At 45.7% G+C, this 11,982-nt stretch overlaps 1 protein-coding gene and 1 long non-coding RNA gene across 3 annotated transcripts in view; both read left to right on the top strand.

Moving 5' to 3' along the window:
* SPARC (secreted protein acidic and cysteine rich) overlaps positions 1-2,023 on the top strand; it is a 40,710-nt gene extending 38,687 nt beyond the window's left edge. For both annotated transcript variants that reach the window (XM_069653998.1, XM_069653999.1), the window contains exon 10: positions 921-2,023. In XM_069653998.1, coding sequence (XP_069510099.1) covers positions 921-949 — 29 coding nt within the window. In that variant the 3' untranslated portion in view covers positions 950-2,023. The remainder of the gene's footprint in view (positions 1-920) is intronic.
* A 3,674-nt stretch (positions 2,024-5,697) lies between these two features.
* Positions 5,698-11,696, top strand: LOC138582584 (uncharacterized). Its single transcript, XR_011305047.1, has 2 exons — positions 5,698-6,321; positions 9,777-11,696. It is a non-coding gene; the product is annotated as an uncharacterized lncRNA (long non-coding RNA).
* The last annotated feature ends 286 nt before the right edge of the window (positions 11,697-11,982 follow it).

Consider the following 11,982-nt stretch of genomic DNA (forward strand, 5'->3'; position numbering starts at 1 on the left):
AGCATTGAATTAATGCACCAAACTATTATAACCGCAAAGACACTCTATAGTGTGCACAGCATTATCTTAGAAACGCTGGCCAGAGTGTGCCAAATCCATAGCGTTACTATTGGGATACTTAAACTGTGGTCTGCAACCTTTGGCTCTCCAGATGCTTTGCACTACAACTCCCATCAGCCTAGCCAGCATAGACAAAGGTGAAGGAACATGTGCGTTGTAGTCCAAAAGGTCTAGAGAACTATAGTATGTGAATTCGAGAGTTCATGGGCCTCGTGCACCAATCTGGGCATTACAGTAGGAATACTGCACTTTGGTGGGCCCTGTGTACAACATGAGCACAGGAACACTGCACAAGAGTTATTTAGGAAGTTACAAATGGGCTTTTGTAGCTTTCGGTGCCATACATTTATTTCAGATTGAGTTATCACTTTCCTGTGAAAGAAAGGCCTCACCATTAACCAGGAAGTAAATATTCTAATCTTTGCCAAACTTTTTCTCCAAACATTTGTTGGTTTAAAAAAATGGGCAACTTTATCAACGTCATTAAGTTTTCTTGACATCCTTGATGTTGCAGCACCCTAGGTTTGGTTTTATCTCCAGAAGTGGGAAAAACCTTGAGCATTGATATCATAAAGTTAACCTTCCTGTAAACATTCTCGGTTTAATGCCATTTGGATTGGCCAATCAGCTCTGACAGCAGTTCCTAAAATGGGAGTGACCCACCGGGCCCCTGAGTACATGCACGTCTTGGATCTACTGGGGCAATACCTGCGTTATTCAACAGGCCCTTGGACTCTTAAGCCAGGGAATAACTGCTCTAATTTCATCACTGGGGAGATTCCCCATGAAATACCTCTGTTTGACACTTGTCCTGCTCACACTCATTGCTTTTTATTGTTTTTGTGTCTCTTTCTCTGCAGAGGACATCGATAAGGACTTGGTGATCTAATCGTGCCACCGCGTGCGGCTGTCTTTCCTTCACATTGGCTTTTTTTTTTTTTTAAAGAAAATAGTTCAAACCTCCTTGTTTTTTTCTTTTTAACTTTTATTTCTTGGGACAAGGTGCTAATGTAGATTTGAAAAGTGTATTAACGGTGCTAAAAAAAGAAGACAGAAGACAAGACAACTCATTCCTAGTGGCCTTCACCACAAAAGCCTTAATTCTCTCCCTCACTTTCCCTCACTCCTGGACTTTGCTCCCCAAACGAATGTCTGCTTTCACCCAATTAACACTCAAAGTTTCCTAAAAAGGCTAGACTGCAATGTCTCGGTTATTGATTCAAACCTTTTTTACATTGTTTCGTAAGGAAAATATTTTTAAATAAATGTCCAATAACCTTCCAAACCCGGTAAGTCCTGCACTTTTTAGTGGTGGAGAAGGAACCTGGGCTTCAAGGCGCGCTTTGAGGGTTTGTCGTGTAAAGCAGAGGAACCAACAATGTTGCAGGTTTATGGAAGTTTGGCGCAAGAAAGGGGTTGTGTTGAAGTAAGCGGCATTGCAGGTCTGGCATGCTGGTGGCTAGCACTTTAGGGGCGAGAATGAGTGGATGGTGAGGGGGGCTAGAGGGATACATAGGTCGGGCAGTGCAAGGTTTTTCAGAAACATGACAACTGTGCAAAGAATAAACATCCCATGCTGCTCACCTGCCCCTTATTCTTCCGCTTGGCGCGATTTCTTCAAGCTCCTGGAGGAACCGGGGTGGGCAGCGTCGCACCCTGGCAAGGATGTGTTCTGAGTGCCCCTCTCAGAGAGGGAACGCACCAGCTTGCATTGCATTATGACATCACCGAAAGGGGAAGGCGGGCCATGGAAAGGTGTGATTGGAGTCGGGACACCGTTGCGGGCATTTGGTAATTGGAAGAACGTCTTCATGTAAACACTACTCTTGCAAGTGTGGATAGGATCTCGCAGGCTGAGAGCTCTGCCACTCTCAAGGTTCGCCGCGTCTTCGTTTCCCTGAAGTATTATTGTGTTTTGTGTGCACAGAGAAACGAGTAATAAAGATTTGACTATGAGAAATGACCAGAGCCTGGCTTGCATGCATTTCTGTACCAATGCTCGTGATTGCTTACGACCTCGCCTACCCCTTTGGGGCTAGCTACCTCAGCACCTCTTCTCATGCCTGGTTTGTGCACAGCTGATCCCTTGCAGTCATATGCCAGTTTCTATGCCAAACGAGCACACCCACTGTTGCCCCACCTTGCTTGTGCACCCCTGCAATGTGTAAATCACTGCAGCCAACCTACCTGGGCCTAGCTGCGGTAACTCGAATGCAGACTCTGCATGTCCACAAGTTCTAATGCACGCAATCAACATGACGACCCCGCACCCTTTGCACACTGCCAACAATGAATGCTTCTCATTTGCTTGCTGCATGCAGACACCCATTGACTTTCATTCCTGCTATTCAGAGCCCTATTGCACTGTTCACATGCATGCCCACTGCCTTGGTATGCTTGCAACGTCACCGCCCTTCTTTAGATATCTCACCCCTGTTTTAGCGGCCCCTGGTGTGCTGGGGGATGCATTTAGAAGGCGCCATTGCCCAGATTTTGAGTCTTTGGGAATTTACGCAGAGTTCTGGAGCCCATGATCAGCAACCAGCATAGCAATATAATAGGGTAAGGGGAGCCAATCACCCGATGGAGCTTAACTGGCACCATGGCCATGACATGGGGGTCAAGTGTCAAAAAGTATAAAGTTGGTCACACAGGGCTGTTACCTTTAGTTCCTAATATGTGTTGGACTACAACTCTTATCAGCTCTGGCACGTACAGTTGATGCGAGTCGTAGTCAAACACATCTGGAGAGTTGCAGCTTTCAGAGCTCTGGGGATCTACCAATTATTGGCCATGAGCCTTGAGGGCATGGCGAGAGTGTGGGCTGGATTCTCTTATCAATCATAGGAGCTGCAGCCAGGGAAGAGGGTAAAGGCACGGCAACGTTGCAGAGATATCATATCACGCAGCATAGCATATTAAAAGCTTAGAAGGCAACAACGCTTTAAAGAGGCTGGAATGAAACCTGTACTTAGACTTTGTACACACATTCTAGGCCGAAAGAAAGGATGGTGCTTAAAGCTCACGGGCAACGCGTTTGTCTTGGGAGCAAGACAACGCTGGTTCGAATCCCGGGCTCGCGTTTAGACACTGGTCCCCTGTATTAAGCACGTTATAAAACAACAAGTATAATAATAAGCAGAAAAGTGACACCCAGAAAGGCTCCCACAAAAATACTTTGAATCACAAATCTTGGGCAAACCCCAGCTGATCCAAAGCAATACAAAGAGGGACCGTGACATCGCACCAAAGAGGGACATTGCATTAAAATAGGGTGACACTCTCCACTTTGCATCTGATCACTTGCTCACCACTTCGAAAGGACAATAACGTCTCCTAGGGGTAGTGTATGAGGGGCGAAAGAGAAAACAAATTGCCTTCCCTTGGTAGAAGTGGACCAATAAAGGTAGTGGAACCGTGATTCCAGAGGGTGAGAGGGTAAGCAGGAGCAGGGTGAAACACAGGTGTTACTGGGTTGCAGTTGGGACAGGCTGGCAGCCATGAGGGTGGAACAGGCAAAATGAGCCCCCCCCCTATATTGTTCCGTTTTTCTTCTCTCAGTTGGAGCATTTGCATATTGACTTTGTGAAATTGATTGTCTCAACTAACTGATCTGAAGTTCGCTAGAACCCATAGCTAACGCCTACCTTTGCATATGCTGCTTCAACGGGGGCCTGAAACTAGGACAACATATGTAGTATTTAATAATGTATGCCAATGCCTGAGTCCCAAGGCTCAGTCTTTTATCTTCTCTGGTCTGGCACGGACTCCTAGAGATGTCTGTGATCCTCCATTGACCAAAGGTTGCATGCTGGGATATGCCATGTGTGGCCACCCTTAACATAGACGGGGACAGTCCCATGAAAGCATTGGAAGATGACGCAGAGAGCTTTAACATCAAGTTCCTGCACGCTTCCTGGACATGATCACTTTTCCTATCTTCGGAAGGCAATCATTTTTGAGTCACCTGGTGTCTGGTAATAGTGAAGTGCCCACAGGAGTTCATTACAATAGTCCACGCGACTAGTCAATAAGGCTCCCAATACACATGCACGCTTGTCCATTGGCACAAATGGACACATTCCACCTAGCCACCCGATATTAAACCAGCACATCTTGTAAATGGTCTGGACCTTTGTCAACTATGACGTCTCAGCATTTAACTTGAGATGACAACTTGACACGTTTTCCAAACAACAGGTTTGAGGAGGCATTCCTTCTTAGTGTTTGCAGGACCTCCTCCATCTTCCCCTGCCTAAGAAGTAGCCAGCTATATATAGTCCATCCATGATCACATGTCGACCAGGCTTCGTGAAAGTACAGCTAGTCAGATTTCAGTGCGGCAGTAACTGCTATATGTTGGTAAAATTATGAGGTTTGCTTCAGCGTCAAAAGAACCATTCCAGAATGTTGAACATAGTTGTAAAAAGCATTGGAACTCATTTCCTTATAGTTTCCAATCACTTCAACCTGTGTACACTTCATTCTTACGCGTCCTAAGGTCCTTCACCACTGAGCCGTCACTAAATTCTAGAGCTCAACAAGGAGGAAGGCTTGGAATTAATGCTTTGTTGGCACAGAGTATTTGAATGTAATGGGAGAAAGTGCGGCATTGAGTAAGACATGGGGCTCTGATCTGATATCAAACCTCAAGTCCAAAAGGCTCTTCTGTTGACAGCCAAGTGGAGGCTTCACACAAAAATACCAAAGTCTGGCTCTAAAGACAGGGACTGAGACTTCTGAAACATGGCGGTCTATGCTCCAAGAAATAGTCTTAAAAAAAGATTTAGTCTATAGAAGGGGAAGCCTGAGTGTAGATAGGGGTGTTGGACTGAATGAAGAAGGCTTTCAGTTAAAAAGAAGATGGACCTCCTGGGCGCCCAAGGGGAGATCCAGCCCTGGGAGCTGTACTGATGCCCCACGAGGAATACACAAGTTCCAGGGAGTGTGACTAAGAAGGACTCCACACCAGGCCCTCCTGGGCCCAAGGGGAGAACCAGCCCTGAGAGCTGTACTGATGTCCCAGCAAGAATGCACACATTCCCAGAAGCATGAGTAAGATGGACTCCACACCAAGACCTCCTGGGCCCAAGGGGAGAACCAGCCCTGAGAGCTGCACGGATGCCCCAGGAAGAACGCACAAGTTCCAGGGAGTGTGACTAAGATTGACTCCACACCACGACCTCCTGGGTCCAAGGGGAGAACCAGCCCTGAGAGCTGTACGGATGCCCCAGGAAGAACGCACAAGTTCCAGGAATCGTGATTAAGATGGACTCCACACCAGGACCTCCTGGGTTTGAAGGGGTAGCCAGCACAGGGAGCTGTTTTGCCGGCACACAGGAAGAATACAGACGTTACAGGAAGCGTAACTAAGATGGGCTCCGTGAAAGGACCTTCACGGTCTGCATGCGAAAACAGGGCCCATGGAATGCACAGCATTCCCCTGTTAGCCATGCAGATGTTTTCCTTCACTGCATTCAACATCGCATTCAGAAGTAAGCCTGATTCTGTGGTCCTGAGCACGCCCCTGACCAGCTGTTCTGGAAACAGCTCACGGAATAAGGAGAGGAGTTCATGAGGTAAAATGTAGGGGGGGGAGATCAGGGGGACTCACATGGGGGCAAGGGTGAAGTGGGAAGACAGCTGGAGGGTGAGGCGAGGAGTTTAACGAGGAACCATAGGCGAGAGAGCAAGGAAGGTGTGCTAGAGAAGGGATAGGGAGTGACCTCAGGGTAGGCAGCGTGTCAGTGGGGAAGAGGGCAGTGAGCAGACCCTCAGGCTGAAAGCGATGTTGCCCTCACTGCAAAATAGTGCAACACTTGACATTTTTAAACGTGCTGCAACATTTTTGAAAGGCACAAAATAGGGTATCTCACTCTGCTACTTATTATAATGTGTTGACTGACAGGCAAATCAATATCATTTTCTGATACCCAGTGCCCACAAATCCCACACTTCGCCTGCATGAAGGAATTCCCCGGGTGAGTGATTGTTTTTAATCTCTGGGCACAATAAGGACATTAGAAATGAATTTATTTACATTAGTAGCTACCTGTAACTATTTTCATTAGGCATACACACCACAACATGCACTTATTTGTGCCACAGCATTTCATTTTTCTTGCTGCAAAATGTGTAAATAACTGCCACGGTATCCTGAGGGCTCTGAGTTGCGCAGGGTTCGGTGTGGGGGGACGGGGCGGCAAGAAAGACAGATACCAGGTGGAGGGCCTGAAAGGGAGGGAGGCAGCTGGGTGGTAGGTGGTGGTAGGGTGACCAGATTTTCAAAATAAAAACCCAGGACAGGCCACCGACATAGAAGTAGGACTACAATTTCGCGGGTCACTGACACAAAAGTAGGACTACATATCGTAGCACTGATAAAGACAAAAAAGGGACTACAAACATAGCACTTATGACAGTGAAGTTTGGGGGCAGCCACAGCAGATCAAATGCTGGATTAATGTACACATACCTGTGAAGCCACTATGTGGCACGGTTTTCTGTTTTTAGAGTGAATTCTTGGGGATCCACCTGTACAGGTAGAGCACTGCAGTGGACTGGGGTTATTGTCAACCCAACAATATTTCGCTGTGAGATTAAAGCAAGCATTTTCACAATTGTACACACTTTATGAAGACTGCTGGCCCCCTTGCATCATAGAATGGCACAAAAGTAATGCACCCCACATGCGTATGGCAAACTTTATTGTGGAATTATTTCACCCGAAAAGGTTTTTGGTGATGAAAAGAACTATGCCTTTATTGCAAAGAATGAAAACAGTGAAGATTGAAAACAGTGAAGATAAAAAGCAAGAGAATTGCTGTACACGTTTTATTACTATTATGAGTACTTTGCTGATGAATGTATTCTTTGTAGCACCGATTTGTCTTTCTGTAGCCTGCTATGGAACTCAGAGCAGCTCAGGCTGAAATTAACCCTAGTAACCAATATGGATTTCAAAGTCTCAATGTCCATTCGGTTTCGTTCATCGGTCCATGTATTGTTCATAATTGAAAAGATTCTTTCCACTGGCGCATTTGTGCCGGGCAAGCACAAGACAAACTGGACCATCATGCTCATGTTTTTCATTGTTATGTTCTGCTGTGAAAAATAGGTGAAAACCTCCACCCACCGTTCATCTGCAGACTTTTTTTGCTCGTTCCACTGGGCCAGCCTGCAAGCTGTGTAATTACGCACACAGCTCAGCTCATCAAAAAGCTCTGTGTCATCGAGTTTGAGCCTTCCTGATGTAGACTGCACAAATTGTAGGGAGCCCTCTACATCTCCCCAAACAGGGACACTGTTTAGGAGGACCCAGGAAAAAACGTTCAGTTCTGTGAAGTGAGCGCCCCATTCTTCTAGGTACTTTACACAGCAGTCATAAAAAGAGTACACATATTCGTTGAATTGGGTTTCATTTAGTTGCCCTTGTTCACGGAGGTCATTTAGGAGGCCTTTTACTTTGTTACTCAGAAAACATGCATCACGCCGCCCTATCATTTTCTCCTTCAGCCTCATCAACCTTTGGCCAACATCAATAGCATTTGAGTTTTGCTTTTCAAGAACCTTAATCGTATCATTAAACAGGACTAGCTGGTTCTGCAGGAAACAGAGCCACGCCTCACCAATAGGGTTCTGCAAAAACTTGGTAATGGCTGTAGGGGTTTTTTCCTGTGAGAAAAAGTATGACTTCAGGGCTGGGTACAGTTGGAGCACCCTGTCAAGAGCTGGCAATAGGGACAGCCAGCGTGTGTTACTGGTGCCAAGAAGGCTCTGGTAGTCTATCTCAACAAATTCACAAAATTCCTTTAACTGTTCTGTTCTAACAGTATAGATGTGGAAGTATTTATACACTTTCAATATGAAGGATTCTATATCCAAGGGGAGCCCATCAGCAGCAGTTTGCACTGCATTATGCACAATGTGTGCTGCACACCCCACACCAATTAGTTTATTTTCAGGGATTGCCTCCTTCAACTTACAAAAAACATTGTTTTTCCCTGCTCTTGCTTTCCCACCAAAGTTTGTGTTTGTGTTATCCGCACAAAAGGCTATTACCTTTTCCCTTAGATTGTTTTTCTCCAGGGCTTGAAGCAGTTCCCCAAATAATATTAATGAGGTTTCCCCAGGGACCGAGGTGAACTCCAAAATCTTAACTTTCACCCCCTCAAGGTCCTGGAAATATCTGATTACAATTGGGATGAGCTTCACCTCTTTCCTGTTCGAAGCATCAACCGAAACTGATAGACAGGTAACATTACTCAAATCACGCTGGAGATCCTCCATAGCTAAAGGCGCCAGCACTTTGGATACTAATGCTTCTGCTTTTGTACGGGCACAGGTAAATTTCTCATCATACAATTTCCTTATCAATGAGGATGTGCAGTCCATTGATCTAAAGTGCAAAGGCGCAAGCCGCTCTCCCAGGTGGCAGACTGAACAGGCTGTCCCTACTGCGTCCCTTGCCCCCAACTGTGCCCCGGGCTGCTGCCCCATTTGCACGCCCCTAGAAGCGGCTCTATTCTGCATTATCAAGTCGTATCTATTTTAGTCAAATGACAGGTTAAATGAGCTGATGAAACTACTCCTGAAATACTTTAAGCAGAACAGCAGCATATAATTAAACACTTAAGGCATCACTACAAGGGCATCAGCATGATTTACACGGTTTGATAGTTGCAGAGTGCCTTACTGCTATTGGCCAGGCATCTGAGCGCTTTTGATTGTCTGGGAGACCGCTGGACTGAAGTCTGCAGATCATACTAAACAATACACTGCATTGAAGGGGAAGGGCATTACATGATAATTAATAGTAAGATTTCAGGCAAATGGCAAGTTTTGGCAGGGGTAACTTGTTCTGTAACATTATGTTTTAGCAGTTTTAAGGGGACGTCTGTGTGTGGTTCGCTGTGTCATTGAATATTTTGTTGCTGGCTGACATGAGAACATTTAGCGTGGAGGCCAGTCAACTAATATGGGGCTGTTGCACTAGAAGGTGCGGCGAGCAGCTTGTACACAGAAATATCCATTCCTCGAACAACTGGTTGAAGTTGTGTGCTCTGCATTTCCATCTTAGACAGTACATTGCATGCATATATGGTAAACATTAAATGATAAACCGTATGTTACCTTTTATATGTTAAAATTGCTAACATTACACTTTGTAAAGTCAGTTAAATTTACAATTGACTCACACAGAGGGAGAGAAGTTACACGGGAAATTGTGCAATACATATATATACTACATACGATTACCCACAGAAATGCTGACATGTTAGTCATTTAGTGATTATATAACTGTTTATTTTTCATTTCTTCTGAAGCATTTTCACATTGTGGTTTTGAATGTGAAATTGCTCCTAAAAATTAAGTATTATGGAACTGAGTGCATGGGATTGATGGGATGACTTGTGGCATATATTTCAAATTGAATGAGGCAGCGTATCCTGCTTTCCCACATGCGCTTCACTGTATGCCACTTTTTTCAATGCAACGTTTACATGTTTGGCAAAGTGAAAGTATGAGCCTGCGCACTGCAGCGCAGGCTCATACTGCAGCGTCGGAGCGGTGTCGTCCGAAAATCGGGACACCAGACACCCGCGCAGCAAAACCCCGGACGGGGTTTGGAAAAAAAAAAAAAACCCGGGACCCCGGGACAGGGGGTGATTTCCCCGGACCTGTCCCGGGAAAACCGGGACGTCTGGTCACCCTAGGTGGTGGGGAAGGAGCAGCTGCAGGTGGAGAACACGGAGGGGCTGAAGGCTGGAAGAACATGAACAGGGGGCAGTGGGAAGCAAGGAAGGAATCCCACCAGTGGTGTAGACCAGCTGTGGACTGAGGGGCATGGCACGCCCTCCTTCCCTGAAGGCTTAGCGCGTGAGATTATGTGTAAGGGAGGAGGTGAGTGTGGAGTAGTAAGCTGCTGGTGCTCACTGACCACAAGGCCGATGAGCAAACACACGTAACAGGGTCAGACACAATCTCACAGGGAAAATAAGGCAGTACAGGGGGGACAGAAACCCCCAGTGCCGTCAGCATCAGGGCTCAGCCTGAAGGTCGGTTTACTCATAAACTCATTTCACCCATTTCAGTGCCTTCCATGGATGCAAATGGGGCATGTGCAGAGGCGTTGCTAGGGCGGGCGGTGGGGCTTAGGGGCCTGTAGCCCCGGGTCTTTTGGTTGTAGCCCCGGACAGAATCTCAAGGGCTACAACCAAAAGGCTAGCTAGCCCTGAGTTCCGACAGTCCCAACATTAGCCTAGCCCCGGATCTTTTCCAGACCTAGCAACACCCATGGGCATGGGGAGAATATTAAAGACAAACTCTATCCGGAAGCATTTCCCTTCCCTGACAGCAGGATGTTGGATGTTCATTTTACAATGTAGACTTGATCCCAGGGGCTGCACGCCCATATTCAGAGTGTTTTCATGCATGGAGCCAACTGATATAAATGCAAGCACTGGGTGCCTTTGCAGAAAGCCTCCGCTGCGGCTGAAACACACACAAATATAGCCCAGTAATAACCTCAATAGCCCTTCTAACTTGTCATATGTTGAAAGGGATTTAACACATTTAATTTTAGATATACAAATTGTATACACAGTACCAAGCTACATGCATGTGTCAATCAATGACAACAAGCAGGTGTCTATCACACAGGTTATTCTAGGTTGCATGCAAGTCTGAAAGAAGCTCCCTACCATACATTGTGTGGCTTGTGTTGGGCCACATCGTATTAGGTAATAACCCAGTCCAGGCCTTTGAAGTCACGTCATATTGCAGTCTGGTATGTGTCGCCCTGCATTGATAATATGTACAAAAATACAAAATTACATGTAATACAATAGGACATGATTTGAGAGTTCTGTTTCGGCATATTTTTATGAAACAGGAGTGTGCATTAATGGTGATGTTAGGTGAGAAAAGTGAGTTCTGTTTTTTCTGCATTCCGACCTTTAGAAAGCTTATGAATTGTTCGTATTCAGTGGTTCCTTTAAATGAATTTTGTTATAAGTGAGAAGAAAAACCATACTTGGGCCCAAATTCTGGCAAGGCTTGTTCTTTCTTTCATCTTTACACAGTTAATAACATGAATACCATTTAGATTGGTCAAATGTATTATTTAAAATGTAGTGAGGCTACTGGTAAACATTGTGATGCAGCAAATTCTATGCAATTGGCTGTGACAAGTCATTCCAATAAGTGTGAATGTTTGAGTGATTCACACTGCACAAGTTGTATGTGGTCTGAAATCCCCCCCCCCAGCCCCCAGTTAGCAATTCAATCTTCCATGTCAATACATTCATTCACAAAGTAACCACTCCTTTTTTGAACTGCTTAGTTTATTTCTGTAATGTCTACTTGCCAGACACACATAAACAGGTTTTTTTTGTAGCACTCCAAATCTTTCATCACGTCACAAATAACAATAAGCTTATGCCATTGATTTGTTTTGGGTGCACGTCAAATTTTCTAGCAATGGAATTGGGCACTTGGTTGAATCTGAGTCTTTTAACTGGTTGAAAGTGTACAATCGCCCAGAGTAGTTCAAACTTTGCCCCACTCTCCGGTGGCATGGTGAAGAAAAACTACCCGATGAAATAAATATATCTCCTTTCACTTCTGGAACCCTTTCACTGGGTCCACGTGTACAATAGGCAGGCCTCCACCGACAAGCAATGCTGGCTACATCCCACGAATCCCAGCTGCATGGGGAGGTCAGTGTGGGCCGAGTGAGGCCTCACAAACACGGGAAGCAGCCAGATGGGGAGGTGGAGCGCTTGGGATTACTCACAGGGGTGAGAGTTGCAAATGACTAAAGACAGACTCCTTTAGTTTACATCCCGAGCAGCTGTGAGTTATCTATAAGATGAATGGTGAACACCAGGCGCCGAGCCAAGGCTTTTACAGCACCTCAAC

This window comes from Ambystoma mexicanum, chromosome 3q (genome assembly GCF_040938575.1).
Source record: "Ambystoma mexicanum isolate Mex_15411 chromosome 3q, UKY_AmexF1_1, whole genome shotgun sequence".
NCBI classification, from domain to species: Eukaryota; Metazoa; Chordata; class Amphibia; order Caudata; family Ambystomatidae; genus Ambystoma; species Ambystoma mexicanum.